Source organism: Dermacentor variabilis, chromosome 1, assembly GCF_050947875.1.
Source record: "Dermacentor variabilis isolate Ectoservices chromosome 1, ASM5094787v1, whole genome shotgun sequence".
NCBI classification, from domain to species: domain Eukaryota; kingdom Metazoa; phylum Arthropoda; class Arachnida; order Ixodida; family Ixodidae; genus Dermacentor; species Dermacentor variabilis.
In genome coordinates this window covers 145,475,999-145,496,454 of record NC_134568.1, presented here as the reverse complement: position 1 = coordinate 145,496,454, position 20,456 = coordinate 145,475,999, and the positions used below count along the sequence as shown (strand labels likewise).

At 46.3% G+C, this 20,456-nt stretch overlaps 1 protein-coding gene across 1 annotated transcript in view; it reads right to left on the bottom strand.

Annotated features, from left to right (window-relative positions):
- Positions 1–20,456, bottom strand: part of LOC142585987 (ATP-binding cassette sub-family A member 2-like) — a 275,223-nt gene that overhangs the window by 94,802 nt on the left and 159,965 nt on the right. The window contains exons 30-31 of the mRNA XM_075697164.1: positions 13,847–14,156; positions 12,019–12,335 (exon numbers count right to left, since the gene is read on the bottom strand). Of these exons, the coding sequence (XP_075553279.1) occupies positions 12,019–12,335; positions 13,847–14,156 (627 nt within the window). The remainder of the gene's footprint in view (positions 1–12,018; positions 12,336–13,846; positions 14,157–20,456) is intronic.

The following is a 20,456-nucleotide window of genomic DNA, read 5'->3' as shown; positions in this document are numbered from 1 at the left end:
TGAAGTTTATTTCAGCTCAACCTCCAGTGACATCTGACACTGTACAAACACCCATTTCTGGATGGCTCGGGAAGCAAGGGCCCCTGAGCCAAGGGTAAATACGCAGAATAGGTGCCATTAGAACATTGCTGCTGGATGAAATCTTTCCGCAATGTGCCGTGAAAGGAGGAATGCTTCCTGTGGCTATGCTACATATTCTTGCGATGGCCGAAGGCCAAGTCATGAGAATGCAGGGCAACCTCTCTCAGCATTCATCTCCAACGAATGCAGCCTGGCATAGTAGAAGCATGCACAATCACTAGGCACCACTCTTTGGTTGATTGTTCAGAGCATTGAGTTTGCATGTGCACCTGCCATAGGTGGAAGCTACCACAGACGGGCTCAAGTTCAAGGGGCAGTTGGACGAGAGGTAAACATGTATCTTCCACTCTGAGCTCGCTCCCTTGCAGTCGCACTGAGTGCGACTGGAAGAGTGAGGGATCGATTCACATCAACAGTGGTTCAATGAAACAGGCCACAGAGCTTCCAAGGTGGAGCAGAGCTTGGCCATCTCCCTCCCATTCTACCACATTTGGAAAGGGAAGAGGAGCAGGGGCAGAAGGATAGGCAAGCACCCACATGAAGGCCATGGATCATGCCACAATTCCCACAAGCTAAAAGTCAGAACATGTCTTGTATATATTTCTTGTCCATCGTCCATATGCACTGTATAACAAACATAATCATGCCAATCCTACCAGATTGTTGGTACATGCACTTGAAGCACTATGTGTCACTTTTTCAAAACTGACAGCCTCAACAAGAATGATTATGATAAGAGAGAGAGAGAAAGCAAGGACAGGAAAGGCAGGGAGATCAACCAGAAGAGCACCCGGTTTGCTACCCTACAATGGGGGTGGGGAAAAAGGGAATAGAAAGAGGAAAAGAGGAGAGAGTAAGCACTGAGTGCGTGTGGGAGGGACACTAGACACCAGGGACACTATAAACTATCTCTTAAGCCGGTGATAAACTTTATAGATAACCCTTATGGATACTAAAAAAAGTGCCTACATTATATGTGATGATGATGATGATGTGTGGTGTTTTGTGGCGCAAGGGCCAGATTTGGCCAAAGAGCGCCATGACAAATGGTGGTGTTAACGATGTAGTATGGAAGATGTGACTTGGCTGTAAAGTGGCCTAAAAATAGTCGCTGTAAAGTGCGTAAAATCTACGTGCTATAAAATTATGGCAATGACTAATGACGAAGACTGTGAAGATTAAAATCCATCGTAAAAGAATGATGCATTGTTTAAAATATTCGAGACGTTAAATTGCTTACAGCACTACTGCCTCGCCAGAGCCCTTGAACCACAAGGGCCTAGAGGCATGTGCTATTCAAAATAATTATCGTAGCGGCATCCTCTGAAGAGAGGAAGCGCTACGAGCATGTGGGGCTAATAACATGCAACACAACATCTTTCAAAAAAGCTAAGATGGCGTTGGTGTCAAAGAGTGGTTCTGGACCAAGTAACATAACAGGATGAAAGGGGATGTGGTGCCTGTATGCTAAGAGAAAATGTTTTTTTCTTTCGGGTTCGGCTTCCCGACACTCCAGTAGGACGTGGAGGACGGTGAGCCTCTCCCCGCATCTACCACAGGTTGGAGGCTCGTTTCCCGTGAGTAAGAAGTTATGTGTGCCAAAAGTGTGTCCTATTCTTAAACGGCAGAATAGGACATCGGTCCGGCGGGATTTTGTTACAGGAGGCCAGAAAGCTAATTGTGGCTTTATTACATGCAGTTTATTATTTGTTTCCATGTCCCACGAGCGTTGCCAGTAGTTCCGCAGTTTTCTGCGCAAGTAGGGCCTCAGATCTGTGACAGGGACTGCTGCGGTAGGATTTACAGAATACGATGCAATTGATGTGGCCATCTGGTCCGCCAGAACATTGCCTTCGATGCCCCTATGACCGGGCACCCAGCATATGATGACATGCTGGTTACATATATACGTTTTACACAGGACGGAATAGAGTTCGTTGATGACTGGGTTTTTGTGCTTAGAAAATGACATTAGGGCCTTCACAGCACTTAGGGAGTCCGTATATATAACTGATTTCTCGAGTTTTGATTTCTTTATATACTTTACAGCCGACAGCAGTGCGTAGGCCTCAGCCGTAAAGATGCTTGTTTCCGGATGCAGTACATCGGATTCCGAGAAGGATGGGCCGACGGCTGCATAGGACACCCCCTCGCGTGACTTCGATGCGTCTGTGTAGAACTCCGCGCAGGAGTGTTTGTATTGGAGTTCCCGGAAATGCATTTGTATTTCAATCTCTGAAGCGTGTTTTGTGACTTGCATGAAAGATGTATCGCATTGTATCAACTGCCACTCCCAAGGAGGTAGCAGCTTAGCTGGAGGCATTAGGCGAAGCTCGAGGAGTGGAACATGCATTTCATGACTAAGCTCCTTAACACGCAGCGAGAAAGGCTGTCTTATGGAGGGACGATTATGAAAGAGTGTAGCATATGTCATGTCATTAACGGTATTATAACACGGATGTTGAGGATTAGAGTGCACTTTCAGAAAATATGTGTGGCTGATGTATGTTCTCTGGAGATGAAGTGACCACTCGTTCGATTCTGCGTATAAACTTTCAACGGGACTTGTCCTAAAAGCGCCCGTGGCTAAGCGGATACCTAGATGGTGGACAGGGTCTAGCATCTTTAACGCACTCGGGGCGGCAGAATGATAGACCACGGCGCCATAGTCTAATCGTGATCGAATGAGGCTTTTATAGAGTTTCAATAAACAATTCCTGTCACTACCCCATCTAGTCTGGGATAGGAGTTTCATTATGTTCATCGTTTTTAGAGATCTTTCTTTAAGATGTTTTATGTGGGAAACGAAAGTGAGTCTGTAGTCAAGTGTAACACCTAGAAATTTGTGCTCTTTGTTTACGGGTATTTGTTGTCCACCCAGTTCTAAGCTAGGATCTGGGATCATTCCTCTCTTTCTTGTAAAAAGAACGCAAGAACTTTTGTTAGGATTGATCTTAAATCCATTCTTGTCTGCCCACATCGACACTTTGTTCAGGCCATGCTGTACCTGTCTCTCGCACACTGCGAGGTTACAGGATTTGAAAGCTATTTGTATGTCGTCCACGTAGACAGAATAAAAGATTGCCGGTGGTAATGAAGCGCGAAGAGTGTTCATCTTCACGATGAAGAGTGTGCAGCTGAGCACGCCTCCTTGCGGTACACCCGTTTCTTGCGTAAAAGGACGCGAAAGTACGTTACCGACTTTTACGCGGAAAGTACGACTGGACAAATAGCTTTTTATTATGTTTAGCATGTTGCCGTGAATGCCCATTTCTGACAAATCTCGTAAGATTCCGTAGCGCCATGCTGTATCGTACGCCTTCTCCATATCAAGGAATATCGATAAGAAAAACTGTTTGTGTACAAACGCGTCACGAATATGTCCTTCAATACGTACAAGATGGTCAGTTGTGGAGCGCCCTTCTCGGAAGCCACACTGATAGGGGTCAAGCATTTTGCTCATTTCAAGGAAATGGATGAGTCGCCGATTAATCATTTTTTCAAATATCTTACAAAGGCAACTCGTGAGGGCGATCGGGCGGTAACTTGCCACTAAGGAAGGATCTTTGCCTTGTTTCAAAACAGGAACCACAATGGCTTCTTTCCATGCAGTTGGGAGACATCCTGCAGCCCAAATGGTGTTGAAAAGTGTGAGTAATGTAACTTGGGTGTTATTGTGTAGGTTTTTGATCATTTCATACATGATTCTGTCATCTCCCGGTGCAGAGCTCTTGCATGAGCTCAAGGCAGCTCTCAACTCGGCAATACTGAAAGGGCAGTTGTACAATTCATTCTGTAGACATTTTCTTTTGAGTGGCTTACATTCTTCTATTTGCTTATATTTCAGAAAGGATTCCGAATAATGTTTTGAGCTTGACACACTCTCAAAGTGCTCCCCAAGTGAGTCTGCCTGATGTTGCAGCGTATCACCCTGTGTGTTTACCAGAGGGAGTGAATATGTTTGTCTCCCTCTAATTCTATTTACGCGGTTCCAGACTTTCGCCTCATCTGTAAACGAGTTGATGTTGGATAAAAACTTTTGCCAACTATCTCTTCTGGCCTGTCGGCGGGTTCTCCTGCCTTCAGACTTAACTTTCTTAAAGTTAACAAGGTTCTCTGCAGTGGGAGAAGCGCGTAGCAACCCCCACGCTTTGTTTTGATTCCTACGTGCGACTCTACATTCATCGTTCCACCACGGGACATGCCGTTTGCATGCCGAGCCACTAACTTCACGTATGCATTTAGATGCGGCATCTATAACGAAAGCTGTAAAGTAATCCACAGCAGCATCTATTTCTAATGAGGACATGTCATCCCATGATATGCTAGTTAAGGTTCGGAATTTCTCCCAGTCAGCTGTATCGATTTTCCACCTAGGAGCCTGTGGTACACATTCGTTTTCTTTGTATGTTCTTAGTAGTATAGAGAAGTGGTCGCTCCCGTAAGGATTGTCGTTAACTTCCCATTCAAGTTCAGACAGTAGTGACGGGGAGACTAGGCTAAGATCTATTGAAGAAAATGTTCTGTTTGCAAGAGAATAGTATGTCGCTTCCTTCTTATTCAGTAGACAAGCACCAGAAGAGAAAAGGAACTGTTCAACAAGACGTCCTCGCGCATCTGTACGAGGGTCGCCCCACAGGTAGTTGTGTGCATTGAAGTCGCCAAGAACCAGATAAGGTTCTGGCAATTCATCTATAAAGGATTGAAATTCATGTTTAGTTAATTTGTGATGTGGGGGTATATAAAGCGAGCAAATAGTGATGAGTTTGTTTAGCAGAAAAGCTCGCACCGCCACTGCCTCAAGGGGCGTTCGTAGCTGTAAAGGTTGACATGCTATACTTTTATGAGTGAGAATTGCCACACCGCCCGATGATGAGACGGCATCATCGCGATCTTTGCGAAACGTAACATACGTACGGAGAAAGTTTGTGTGTTTGGATTTTAAGTGTGTTTCCTGTAAACACAGCACTTTTGGATTATGTTTGTGGATGAGTTCTTGCAAATCATCAAGGTTTCTAAGACCTCGGACATTCCACTGAATTATTTGTGTATTCATTTTTAAAGTAAATTGGTGCTGTGTTTATGGAAACGGAAGTGATGCCTTAGATTACAGAGCTCTTTCGAGGCCCTGTAACCGGGGTTTTGCTTTTTCTGGAGCGTTCGAGGGAGCCTCGTCGCTCCTTAGGCGCTTGGTGCGCCTTGAGGGTTGGTGTAGTGTCCATTGCCTCTAGTGAGGCGCCGGACACGTGCTCTTGCGAGCGAGATGTCAGGGAGGGTGCCGCCTTGGAGGGCAAGACCCCTGCGCCCACCAGCCCGGAGGTCGATGGGGCACCCTGAGGAATTTGGGTGCGCCGGCTGTTGCCAGCGCTAGAAGGGGCGGCGGAGGGTGAGGCAGCCTCGGCTGCGCCCACCTTTGGGGTCGGTGGCCCCGTCTGCTGGGTAGACGGAGCAGCGCTAGCTGCAACCGCCGCGGGGGCAGATGGCGTAACTGCCGACTCACGGCTTGTGGGTCGGACAGCCGCCGGAGGCCGTTGTGACGCTGCCCCCTGACGCGCCACTTCGGCAAAGCTGGCCTTAGGAAGGTATGCAACCCGCCTGCGTGCCTCTTTGAATGATATGTTTTCTTTTACTTTGATTGTTACTATTTCTTTTTCTTTCTTCCAAGACGGGCATGACCGCGAGTATGCGGCATGCTCGCCATCACAATTTACACAGTGGAAAGCATTCTCACAAGCTTCAGAGGAGTGTTCGTGCGCGCTGCATTTCGCACAAGTTTGGCGGCCTCGGCAGCTCTGCGAACTGTGGCCAAAACGCTGGCACTTGAAACATCGGAGGGGATTTGGCACGTATGGTCTTACACGGAGCTTGATGTACCCGGCCTCGATTGACTCGGGCAAGACACTTGAATTGAAGGTGAGTATTAGATGTTTGGTCGCAAGTTCTTTACCATCTCGCCTCATCTTGATTCTTTTGACATTTATAACATTTTGTTCACTGAAGCCCTCCAAGAGCTCAGCCTCAGTGAGCTCCAGCAAATCATCGTTCGAGACAACGCCGCGAGAGGTATTCATCGTGCGGTGCGGGGTTACTACTACTTGGGTCTCCCCAAATGATACTAGCTGAGGCAGTTTCTCAAATTGCTTCTGGTCGCGGAGCTCCAAGAGGAGGTCACCGCTAGCCATCCTCGACACCTTATATCCTGGCCCAAAAACTTCGGTGAGAGACTTAGATACAAGGAACGGGGAGATTGTTCGCACTTGTTTAGCTGGTTTTTCTGCGTGGATGACATGAAAACGAGGAAAATTGTGGACTTGTCGTCCGAAAAACTGAAAAACTTCTTCGGTGCGCCCTCGTTTCTGAGGGCGATCAGGTAGTTTAGGAAAAGCATGTTCCATAAGTAATGTTGCGTTTTCGGCCGCGATGCCGACCACCCACCATGGAGCCCAACAGGGGGACGTGACAGAAGTTCCTGGTAGAGAAACCCTGCCAACGCCAGCCGTACATCGCCGCTATAACCAAATACAGCATAACCAAGGCTGGCTAGCTACACAAGGTTAACCCTTGCCGCCGGGAAACTAGGAAGTGAGGAGAAGTGATGAGAAGACAGGAAAGATGAAAAAGGCAAGAGAGAAAGACGAAGATTGGAGAGGAGGACAGGAAAAGGCGACTGCCGATTTCCCCCGGGTGGGTCAGTCCGGGGGTGCCGTCTTTGTGAAGCAGAGGCCAAAGGGGTGTGTTGCCTCCGCCGGGGGGCCTTAAAGGTCCAAACACCCGGCATCGGCTCAACCCCCAGGATCCCCCTTTCCCCAGACACGGCTAAGCCGCGCACGGCTACACGCGGGAGGGTCCAACCCTCGTGTGCTCGGGTCCGTGGTGTCGCAACACACCAAACGCCTGCTTGCGCAGACGCCCCTGCGGGGTACATTATATGTGCTTAGGAATAAATTCATACATGTGGATTAAACAATGGTTATGGTCCGCCTGAGCTAACATCTGTATTTTCAACTGATGTAAAACATTAAACATCAGCTGTGGACTAAAGCCTGAGAGCATAATTTCATTCTTACATTCATTTTCCCATTTGCTTTCTGCTTCACCATACTTACAAAGTTCTACAATGCTCAGGTCTCTTGGTACATTTATTTCAAAGCAATGCCCGAAGCAAGTTTCAAGTTTCAACAAGGCAGTTCACCCCTCTAACTGTTTTTCAGCCCTCTACCTACATATTTCATCAAGTGGCCTGCAGGAACCACATTGTCCACAAGTTCTACATTGAAAACATTATTCAGTATTTGTTAAGTTTATATATCATAGTAGTTCATAACTTAATCAACTTTGTTGCACAATATGTCATCCATATGGCTTCTATATTCTCTCCAAGAAGCCATTTCCAGTCATATGGGAGCTGCTGCTTTCTGGAGAAGTCAGCATGTTGTGCACCTGCTCTTCTATTGCCTGTATTATTGCCAAGCGAATAGAATACTGTGTGCACACTATGTGGACTGTTGTTTGCTTGACTGGGGTTTGAGTGCCTTTAACTTTCCCCTGGCAAGTCATAAAAGGGAGCCAAGAAATTCACATATACGAACACTCGGCTGCTGACAAGGGCTTTACAATGGCAGCAAATGCCCAGGCATGAGCAGAACAAGAGGCACACAATGAGCAATGAGTAGGCAATTTCAATTAAAGCTAATTGTCAACCTATTTGCACAAGCTTGCACTAGCATGTCTAGCCTGCTTTTGGTTCATCAAAAGATTTTTTATATGCTTGTCTGGGCTTAGTAAGCCATTCAGACAGTGAGTACTCATTGATGTTAGTGGTGGTGGTGTGGCTGCTCCAAACGGTGTTAGCCTAGCAATCAGTGCTGGGAACAATTTCGCCTAAGCTGCACTTTCTGAAACATAAGATGTGCTACTACTTATGCCCCCAAGAGTCTCCGCTACACTTTGAAATTTTGTTCACAGTAAGTCCAAGCTGCATTGCCTGCTTTAAAAGGACACTAAAGGTAAATACGAAGTTGATGTGGACTGTTAAAATACCATTCCAAAAACCTCGCAGAACTTGTTTAGTGCCAAGAAAAGACTTAGTTTACAAGAAAATTGCCTCTGAAGGGCCCACATACCTCTAGCACAATTCAAATTGACCGGCCCCGAGTGGGGAGTGGTGACGTTGCATATGCCACCCTTTACTGCCGTCGCTGAGTAGAAAATTGCCCGTCAGACAGCAGCATGTTTTTTTTTGAGCGAAACACAAATGCCCGGCCATGGAGAAACCACGCCAACACAGAGCGTTGGATTTGCCACTGCAGCTGCTCTTGGTCAGGTGGCGTGGACCATTCGGGAATGAACATGGCATTCTCTGCTACTTGCAGTTTGTCTGAGTCTCGCGAACCAGCAAAACCAGGGCAGCACTACACAATAAACAAAGCTACCAAAATGTGAAAGCGCAGCCGGCGCAGAGTGGAGAAAACGAAACCTTTCGACCACCCATATCGTTAAAATCAAATAGAAGTGGACAAGTAGCTTTTTATTTCGTATTATAATGCAATACAATTATCTTTTTATTACGAGCAGTTGAGTACTAGTGACATAATTATACTGAGGAGTGTCTTCGTAATCGAGCTGGTACTTGAATGTCCTGGGGCAGTCTCTAATTATGTCCTGCATTTACCTCAATTTCTCCATTACTAAAGCTCTGGACACGATAATAGTTACGCCTTAAATGTTCCTGAGCACTAATCTATCACTTTAGCTGGACTTAATATTTGTCTTTAATGACCCTTTAAGCAGAAAAGGACCTTTGATCAGTACAACATGGGCAACTCAGCCGGTCACACTTGTCTGAGAGGTTACTCAAGCCAGGTTTCCACTTTGCCATAATAGCATGCTAAGCTTATGTTTACACATCCTCATTTGTGGTATGTAATGAAAATTCATATGATCCTAATTAATATAAATGTTAAAGAATGTGGTGTTCCTATAGTTACTTGCACAGCATTACTGAAATGTGCACAGCATTACTGAAATGTGCACAGCATTATTGAAAGGCACAGTGAACAATTTTTTTTGGCTTCGATTACTACCTCATTCGTCACTGCTGGCATGTAACTGTGAAGCAGGAGTCTAGTTCACCAAATGCACACTGTTCAAAGCTGGCATCATCACTGGACACATATTTGGACATACTGACATGCCTAAGGTTTTCACACGAAATGACAGTCAGTAGCATCCATGTATGTTTCAGATGGCATGAGAGCAATGAAAGCTTTATGAAACACAGTTACAGTGCTAAGGAAGATGAATGCGTAAACACAAACTGCACATGACAAGTGCTGGTTGCTGAAAGCTGCACTAGCTGGCTGCTGACATTACGAAACGTGGTTACAGAAGACAAAAGACAATTGGTAAATTTTGTGTTTATGTTTTCATCTTCCTTAGTGCTGTAACTATGTATCACAATGACTAGCTAACTAGCCCAGCTTTCAGCAATAGCTATTAGCAATGAAAGCTGACTGCACAGAAGTATCAAAAGTAATCATGAAGCACAGAATTTATCTCTGCACAATGCACACATGCTCAGGGTGGCACACAGCAGCAGACACTGCCTATGGTAAGTGGTGAACATTGCATAAATGGATGTGCACAGGGGAATCTGCAACAAAAGAAGCTGCGGGATGCCGGTAGATGAATCTTGTAACAATACTGAAGGTTAGTCAATGCATTTAGCTCTAGCAGACTAGCAACTGCAGAAGCAACAGCCAGACCAAAAAGAAGCCCAATTCACCACACCATATGCCGCTATGTACTGCACTGACACTGCCTGGAGATAGCACAGCATAGGCCGTGCAACTGTGGATAACAAGGTATGCACTTAGGAAAAGGCTGTGTGGTCCATGCATAGGTAATTCTCTCAATTATTTTTTTAGATATTGTGACCCAAATTTAGGGGTATGACCCTTACATAGGAATATAGAGTATACTCAGAAAAAGATGTATCACTTATGGTACTTTAATTAAACCTAGGTATCCATACAATACAAAACAATTTTAGGCAGCTAGAGTAATGCTGCTGTATTTAGTTGTCTGCTATTGCAATTCATTGCACAGCCCAATGTAGCAGCATAATGGACCACTGAGTGAGCAGGAGTGAGTGCCAAAACACCAAGATGTCCTGCTCCTATGTGACTGGTCGCCTTCCAGTCATGACGTTACGTTATGTGATGTATACCTCCTAGGAAACGAAAATGAAACTGGTGTGAAATGCTATTATAGTAAATCATCTAGGATGCTTTGAGGCTTGCCGGTATTTTTTCGCGGATTTCAATATCCAGGCACTTCACTTAACCAAAAAAAAAAAAAGAAAGAAAAGTAAAAAAATATGTCATGCATGTGCCAACAATTTTTTTTTTACAAAAGTACCAGAAAAAAATGGGAAAAATTTCATGAAATGAAGCATGAAGAACTCTGCAGCTCATAAAAAAAAATTGCAGAAAAAAGATTGTAAATTGCAGCTTTTGGCATATATCAAAGTTGAAAAAAATTTATGTACATTATACACTGCTCATATATGACTAACTTGTAAGACTTCTTGCCAAAATCACACATACAATGTCATAATTTCTTTTAAGCTGTGAACTAATAAATCATATTTTCGTGCTTTATGTGGTTTAAAACATACATATTGAATTCGGATATCTGTCTTTGGTACAGCGTTGCGAGTTGCAAAAACAATAGAACCTCGTTCGTATGTTTTAGAAACAAACGCGAGAAAAACATACTAACTGGGAAAATGTACGATCCGAAGTAACTAAAAAAAAATTTGACAGACTCAACTATTGTTGACATCTACATAGTTCGAGGCGCACGCGGATCGTTGCGGCACGCAATGCCTACGCTCGTCGAGCTGGTGGTGCTCCGAAGGACCGGGATGCGTTTTGCTGTTTTCCTATTGCGTGGTGTTTTACGAGGGCGACCAGAAACCTCAACGAAATTGAGCTGGCCTGCGACACCAGATGCCGCCGAAGCGAAACGTGATGCAAACATTGTGCCGCCTGCAGCAGGGAAAGGCGGCGCGTTTGCATTATCACATACTAAAAGCGTGCATTCCGCTACCAATGGCACTACGCACCACACGCTGTAAAACAGATAGGTGAAGATGCTTTTCGCAATAGGTTTGGCGGCGATAGCTGTAAATGCCACGCGTGCGACTACCCCGGAGAAGATTTGCTGGTACCGAAATGATAAACTGAGTATGTGCTGCCGTTTTCACGTGAGACGGGCAGGCGAGTATTGCAGTGAAGCTGCCGCGGCGGTTAGCTACTGTTCTCGATCGCTTGCGCCTCACGAATTTTCTTGTTTACATAGGATCTAGCACCAAGAAAACGTATATGATCGCAGTTTGGCGACGTACTGAACGTTGGTGCCGAGTAAAAAATGAGCATAACTTTATTGGGTCAGTTTTTGTGTTCTCGAGTGCGAACGTTGGCGCTGGGAAAATGTACGTAACGGGAACCTATCAATGAGGTTCTACTTATTGTGCTTCCATATATTTTGCATTTACGAATTTTTCAGCAGTTATTGCAAAAAATTTGAGGTCGTAAATCATAATTTGGTCCCAAAAATGTTAGCATTTAACTTTCTCTCTTAAATGTAACAAGTACGTTTCATTTAGAATGGTTCAGCAGTTGTCTAACAAAAGCATTTCACATGTATTTAAACATGGAAATATGAGATGGCATCAAGCTAAATTTTGCCCTAAATACATGAGTACTTGGCACTCCAACTCACAGGTGCTGCCTAAAAGAGCAATAGTTTCTCCTGTCCGAGTATGCTAGTTGCATATTATGAACCTACTGTTGGACTCACATTTTATGTGAGAACTTCAGGAAGGAATGCCAAATACACAAAATGTAGATTAGAAAACAAAAGTATGCTCACAAATGTTGACGAGGTGAAAGACATTTCCTGGTGATGTGGTCACATCCACAGAATCTCCAGTGGGGCTTTCAACTGTGGGAAGGGGCGGCACAAAGTTGTCCAAGGGAAGCCCAGGCACAAACACACTGCGGCACTCAGGCTCAAAGGCATCCAACATATCCCAGTCAAGGGAGCGCTCTGAGTAGTTCCCATTAGACGAAGGCACCAGGATGCTGCTGCTTCCATTAAGAGGCCACAGTAAGACACAAGTGGCACCAACACCAGATGGAAGTCGAAGGGTAGATGCTAAGTGCTGTGCATCAGCATCTAGGTTCCACCTATGCAGGAGAAACGACATTTCAATCACACTTCTTGATATGAATAGATATAAACTTCAATAATGTTTGCTAGTGGACTAGTTGGTGATGTATTATTGAATTTCATATCTAGTTCTAAAGGCTGTCGGTAAATCTTTCTGTCTGATCCACATCGCTTGGTTCCTGTCATCACCAGCACAAACTACAAGGCCAGAACAGTAGCACTCTGTATCCTAGAAAGAGTGTCGCCTCTTGATGCAGAAGCCTTGTTCGGAGGCTTTTGGCCTTCGCTAGTCATGGTCAGCACTCTGTCCTGTCCCTTTTTTTTTCGTTCTTTCCTGCGTGTGTATGTGCTGTAACACTGCTACAAAGAATGCATCCCCAACCAGCTCGCCAGCAAACATTATTGCAACAAATCAATCTTTATTTAAAGCAGGTTCAGAATATTTTTACTGGAAAAAGAAAGTACAGGGAGAATTTTTGAACACAGTCTTCCTTGTTCTGCTACTGTGAACATCATTCATGGTTTAGAAGCATAACTGCGAGTCGGCCTAGTTGGAACATATTCATATTTATACTTTTTGTGCGCAAACAAACAGCGCACAAAAAGCGCTCGTCCTTGTGTTGCCCCTATTCTTCGTCCCTGTTTGTTTGCGCACAAAAAGTATAAACATGGTTTAGAGTTGTCATGTGAACTGCTAATGTTTTGAAGCCCTGTAGAAACCTACACTGATTGTCGATTGCATCAGGCCAAATGTGCCAGAACACCAAAAAAAATCTAACCACTGTATCTAAATATGAAGCATTGAAGCAATGAACAATACCAACCAGTGCCAAAGAACATGGGAGTAGACCAGAACTGAAACTGGTGAGCTTATCAAACCATGCACAGTTCACCCATGCAGAGATATTCCCTTTTGAGAATCCTGATGCATGCATATAAGCAAAAATCAAGTGTGATGGAACAATCGATAGAGGGTCTCAGATTATCACTAGTGTGCTGCCCATGCAAAGTTAGTTTTAAAAAGGGGTCTGCCAAAATAAAAGCACAGTGTATAGCGTTTTCAAGTGTGCAGTAGCATACCACCTGACAACCACAAACACTGCTGCATAAAGTATCCGCATTGAAAATACTGGACTGCTACAAAGAGAATTCACATGTTTTCATGTATGTTTGCTGCAAAAACTAATATGTGACTCGTGCTGCATAGATTATTTGGGTTAAAAAGGCAAATTCCCTGTAAAAGGCTTCACTGTAAGGCTCACCAAGCATGTGAAATATTGTAAACTGGTCGGGGCTATGTATTTCCCCCCGTTACACAGAGCACGTCACAATAAAGGCATTCATTGTAAAGGCATTCAACCGTATTCCAGGGCAGCCTCACTGTCTTCCATGTGCATCTCTTTAATGCAGAGAACATTTCTCTTCCTATGCACAAAACACCACAACATAGATGCAAATTCCAACACTGTCCTCTCAGTCGAAAAACAAAAACTTAGGTAAGTAGCACTGGCAACTTGAGGTCACTCACTTGGGTCGGGGCTCTTCTCGAAATGCATAAGGAACCACATTGCCTCGGGGTTGAGTGTAGTTGTAATACCGGGACGGTGACAATGTCAAGGGTGGAGGGTCCTCAACATGAGGTGCTGTTAGGGCCACTGACATGGCAATGCTGACAAAAAAGGCCGGCAGCAAGATCTGTGAGAAGAGGCCCTTCCAGTTGCGTCGGGTGCAGTAGTAGCGCTTAAGCAGGATGGCACTCAGCTGCTGCACCAGCAGTAACTTTCCTTCCACCCGGTGACCATTGCTCACCCAGCTGCCGCCAGCTGTTGGCTCCTCCCCTGTGGACAGGGGTCAAAAGGCATTGGGCACAGAAAACAGATGCATGGCAAGAGCAACAATGTGTCAAAGAATATTGCATGAGCATAGCCTCTACTCTATACCATGATATACAGACTTTTTGGATTTTTAGAACCTACCCCCAACTACATGTTTTTGTACCCGGGACATCAGATATACATGTGATACAGGGTACAAGTACACAGCCCTTTAAGAAATATTTAAATAAAAATAAAGGCAGCACACCATATCCACTTCAGGTACCCGATGTCCACATTTGTGGACGCAACTTGTTTTTGCCAGTTCTGTTGAGCGGTGGTCAAGAAAAACCGACAGACATTGAGCGTCGGGTGAATTGAACCCCCAGCATGTCCACTGTCTTGATTTCACTTACAATGTGCTCTGTACTGCTACAAATGAGCCCTTTGCTGAAGCTACTACCATGTTTCACGGGACATGTGATGTGATGTGTTCTGGCACCAATGTATAAAGAATTTTTCTTCGCTAGTAATGCATGCAGTGAATAATAAATTTTTGCATATGTCTGAAGTTTGTGATTGAATTTTTATATGCAAGAACAAAGCATTGCTGACAAAGCAATAAATATATAATTAATTACTCCCCAATTTTGATTACTCATCATAAGATGCACAAAGCACCATCCTACCACTTTGTCTTTCTTGCAGTAGAGTGTCGAGTGCCTTGTAATGAATTTGTGTAAATTTGACCAATTTATACACAATCCATCATAATTCACGACTGAGCGGAAATCGTGGCACGAAGGCTACACCTGCTTTTCCTGGTGCAGAAAGTATGAAACAGGAAAGTGGATGTTTTTAATGCTTTCAGCAACCAAATACATCCATACAGAACCCTCTGGTTTCCCGGAATTAAGTTAGGTGATTAATTATCTATGCTATTTAGATATACAATAAGAGATTTGAAAGTACTGAGACCTTCACAGACACCCACACACACAGTGGAGAGTGGATGAGGATTACTTACACATTCATGTTATTTCAGTAAATGACAGGTTATGCCAGAAACAAATCTGACACATATACCTTCCAAAAATGGCTGACTCGTGATTCAGCTGCATAATCATGCGAATGCAGTCTTCAAGATGGCAAAGCATGTAAAGGATTGCACCTATTGCCACTAATTTAGCCTGGTTTCTAAAATCTCTTGCATGTGCAACGAGCAAAACACATTAGTCTGAGTTATCATCCAACAAATGACAGCATTAATCAAGACAGTGAATGGGACAATGTAATGCCACATTTGCTGATGATGATGATGTTTGAGGTTTAATGGCGCAAGGGCCAGGTATGGCCAAAGAGCGCCATGCTAGTGGTAATGAATATGTCGTGGTCTGATGGGCTCTGTGAATTTAATGTGACGTGGCTGTAAAGGGGCCTAAAAGAGTTTGTGTAAATTGCATAAAAATTACACGTAATAAAATTATGGCAATGATTTATGACATGGTACTATGATCACTAAAATGCATTAAAGAATAATGATGCATTATATAAAATATGCGAGATGCTAAAATTTTCTAAGAGCACTACTGCCTCACGAGAGCCCTTGAAACGCAAGGGCCGAGAGGCATGTGCTATACGAAATAGCTTTCACAGCGGCATCCTCTGGTGAGAGGAGATGCTATGAACGTATAGGGCTAATTACATGTAACACAACACCTTTCAGGAAGTCTAGGACTGCGTTAGTGTCAAAGAGCGGTTCTGGGCCGAGTAACATTACAGGATGAAGGGGAATGTGCTGCCGGTATGCTAACGGAAAATGTTTCTTTCTGTCAGATTCGGCTTTCCGACACTCCAGGAGGACATGGAGGACGGTCAGCCTCTCCCCGCATCTCCCACAGGTTGGGGGCTCATTTCCAGTGAGTAAAAAATTGTCGGTGCCAAATGTGTGTCCTATTCTTAGACGGCAGAATAGGACATCCGTTCGGCGTGATTTTGTTGCAGAAGGCCAGAACGCTAATTGTGGCTTTATTGCGTGCAGTTTATTATTTGTTTCCATGTCCCACGAGCGTTGCCAGTAGTTTCGCAGTTTTCTGCGCAAGAAGGGCCTCCGATCTGTGACAGGGACTGCTGCGGTAGGACTTACAGAATACGATCCAATTTATGTGGCCATCTGGTCTGCCAGAACATCGCCTTCGATGCCCCTATGACCCGGCACCCAGCATATGATGACATGCTGGTTACATATATACATTTTACATAGGACGGAATAGAGTTCATTGATTACTGGATTTTTGTGCTTAGAAAATGACATTAAGGCCTTCACAGCACTTAGGGAGTCCGTATATATAACTGATTTCTCGAGTTTTGATTTTTTTTATATACTTTACAGCCGACAACAGTGTGTAGGCCTCAGCCGTAAAGATGCTTGTTTCCGGATGCAGTACATCGGATTCCGAGAAGGATGGGTCGACGGCTGCATAGGACACCCCCTCGTGTGACTTTGATGCGTCTGTGTAGAACTCCGTGCAGGAGTGTTTGTATTGGAGTTCCCGGAAATTCATTTGTATTTCAATCTCTGGAGCGTGTTTTGTAACTTGCATGAAAGATATATCGCATTGTATCATCTGCCACTCCCAAGGAAGTAGCAGCTTAGCTGGAGGCATTAGGCGATGTTTGAGGATTGGGACATCCATTTCAACACTAAGCTCCCTCACACGCAGCGAGAAAGGTTGTCTTATGGAGGGACGATTCCAAAAGAGTGTAGAATATTGTCACGTGGTGGTGACGTTGAAGCCCACAGTAGCAACACTGTGAACGACAAAACTAAATTTTATTGGGCGAACCTGTGCCCACAAAACAGGCTACACTTAAAGCACAACGATAGCGGCGAACACAGTCGGCGATCGTCGAAAATCTGATCAGCGGGTCAAGCGCGTCGGCTTTTATACAACAGTCGTCGAATGTTCCAGACTAATCGTTGGGACCCGCGTGCCTTCCACAAAGTTCTACACCATTCGCATCACGCGATGAAATCTGATAGCACAAGGTTCGGCGACAACAGACAGCCGGATAGAATCATCGATAACTTTCCAGAAACTTCGGATGCATGCAGGCGCGTCCCGCGCTTTGCGATAACATTTGTTAGGCGGTGAAACGTGGTCGCCCGATAAAGATAAGTACACGTGTCAATGCCCCCCTCTTAAAAAGCATCGACCCGATGCTGCATACAAACGAAAGTAATAAAACACCCGTAGCAAAGAAAACAACAAAATAAGGAAGTTCGTCAGCGTGCGTAAAACGGTTTCAGACGCACCACGTGGACCACTTCAGATGGTGCGCGGCGCCGCTGTGAATGCGAAATTCCGTCTGGCACGACCTCATAGTCCAGTGCGCCAATACGTCGAATGACCTTGTAGGGTCCGAAATAGCGGCGCAATAGTTTCTCACTCAGTCCTCGTCAGCGTATCGGGGTCCAAACCCAAACACGGTCGCCGGGCTGGTACTTGACGAAGCGTCGTCGGAGGTTGTAGTGTCGGCTGTCGGTCCTCTGTTGGTTCTTGATCCGTAGGCGGGTGAGCTGTCGGGCTTCTTCGGCGCGCTGGAGATAGCCAGCGACGTCAACATTCTCTTCGTCAATAACGTGGGGCAGCATGGCGTCGAGCGTCGTCGTCGGGTTCCTGCCGTAAACCAGCTTAAACGGCGTGATCTGTGTTGTTTCTTGCACCGCCGTGTTGTAAGCGAAGGTTACATATGGCAGGACCGCGTCCCACGCCTTGTGCTCGACGTCGACGTACATTGCTAGCATGTCGGCGAGGGTCTTGTTCAGGCGTTCCGTGAGACCATTCGTCTGCGGATGGTAGGCAGTTGTCCTCCTGTGGCTTGTCTGGCTGTACTGCAGAATGGCTTCGACGAGTTCTGCTGTAAAAGCCGTTCCTCTGTCGGTGATGAGGACTTCTGGGGCACCATGTCGCAGCAGGATGTTCTCAACGAAAAATTTCGCCACTTCGGCTGCGCTGCCTTTTGGTAGAGCTTTAGTGTCAGCAAAGCGGGTGAGGTAGTCCGTCACCACGACGATCCACTTATTCCCGGATGTTGACATCGGAAACGGCCCCAACAAATCCATCCCAATCTGCTGGAATGGTCGGCGAGGCACACATGCCAAGAAATCTACGTACTGCCTTCTTGTCGATGGGCTGCGGGAACTTTGCAATGGCAGCTGTCTTCTGCGGGTCGGGGCGGACTCCAGACTTGCTGATGACGTGGCCTACGAACAGAAGCTCATCGTAAGCGAAGCGGCACTTTTCTGGCTTTAGAGTGAGCCCTGATGACTTGATGGTCTCTAGTACTGTGGCAAGCTGCCTAAGGTGATCGTCGAAATTTCCGGCGAATACGACGACGTCATCCAAGTAAACGAGACAGGTCTGCCACTTCAATCCTGCTAAAACCGTGTACATCACGCGCTGGAACGTTGCAGGCGCCGAGCACAGTCCAAATGGCATAACCTTGAACTCGTAGAGGCCGTCTGGGGTGATGAAGACGGTCTTTTCGCGATCTCTTTCGTCGACTTCTATTTGCCAATAGCCAGACTTGAGGTCCATCGAGGAGAAGTATTTAGCGTTGCAGAGCCGATCCAATGCGTCGTCTATCCGTGGGAGGGGGTATACGTCCTTCTTCGTGATCTTGTTCAGACGACGATAATCGACGCAGAAACGTAGGGTTCCATCCTTTTCCTTCACCAGGACAACAGGGGATGCCCACAGGCTTTTCGACGGCTGGATGATGTCGTCGCGCAGCATTTCGTCGACTTGTTGTCTTATAGCTTCGCGTTCTCGCGGCGAAACTCGGTAAGGGCTCTGGCGGAGTGGTCGAGCGTACTCCTCGGTGATTATGCGATGCTTGGCGACTGGTGTTTGTCGAATCCTCGATGACGTCGAAAAGCACTCTTTGTATCGTCGAAGTAAGCTTCTCAGCTGTTGTTGCTTAATCATGGGGAGATTTCGATTTATGTCGAAGTCTAGTTCGGGAACTACGGTGTACGGATTCATGCGGCAGAATCCGAGAGGACAAACGCATTGCTGGTTTTCAGAATTTCGTCGATGTATGCGATCGTCGTGCCCTTGTTGATGTGCTTCAACTCCTGGCTGAAGTTTGTCAGCCCTCCATGCAGTCGAGCGATTCCTCTAGCGATGCAAATTTCACGGTCTAGCAGTAGACGTTGGTCGCCTTCGATGACGCCTTCTACGTCAGCGGGTATTTCTGTGCCGACCGAAATAACAATGCTCGAGCGAGGCGGGATGCTTACTTGATCTTCGAGCACACTCAAGGCGTGGTGACTACGAGAGCTCTCCGGCGGTATCGCTTGATCTTCCGACAGCGTTAATGACTTCGACTTCAGGTCTATGATTGCGCCGTGTTGGTTCAGGAAGTCCATGCCGAGAATGACATCTCGTGAACACTGTTGGAGGATAACGAAGGTGGCAGGGTAAGTCCGGTCATGAATGGTTATTCTTGCCGTGCAGATTCCAGTCGGCGTAATCAGGTGCCCTCCAGCGGTGCAAATTTGAGGGCCTTCCCATGCAGTCTTAACCTTCTTCAACTGGGCGGCGATGTGTCCACTCATGACGGAGTAATCAGCACCTGTGTCCACTAAGGCGGTAACTGCGTGGCCGTCGAGAAGCACGTCGAGGTCGGTGGTTCTTTGTCTGGCGTTACAGTTAGGTCTTGGCGTCGGATCACGGCTGCGTCGTGTTGAACTGAAGCTGGAACGTCGCGTCGTCAAGTCGTCTTTCGTCGGTGTAGTCTTGGCTTCCTGACTTCATTGGGACGGCGCTGGGTCGTCGTTGTCATGTCGTCGAGATTGTCTTTTCGGCGTCTTCGTCGGCGGCGGAGGATCTTCGTCAGTTCGACGAACAGCAACCGCACCTCCATTGGTTGCTGCTTTTAGTTTTCCGGATATGGGCTCGTAGAGTGGCCCCGGGCTGGGCCGGTGTATGGTCGGCACTGCGGCGACAGGTAGCGGCCTGGTGACGGCGAACGGGACGGCCGTCGAGGGCTCCACTGAGTAGCGGCGAGGTAATCGGCGATGTCACGTGGGCGCTCGCCAAGCTGTGGACGCGGCGCGTTGACGGCGAACCCTCTCAGTCCCAAGTCGCGGTATGGGCATCGGCGGTACACATGGCCGGCTTCTCCGCAGTGATAGCAGAGCGGGCGGTGGTCGGGGGCTCGCCAAATGTCCGTCTTCCTCACATAGGTGCGGTGGGCAACGGGTGGGCGTGCTGGTGGCGGCGGCGGCGGACGACGGAGTTGCGGCGTTACAGGGCC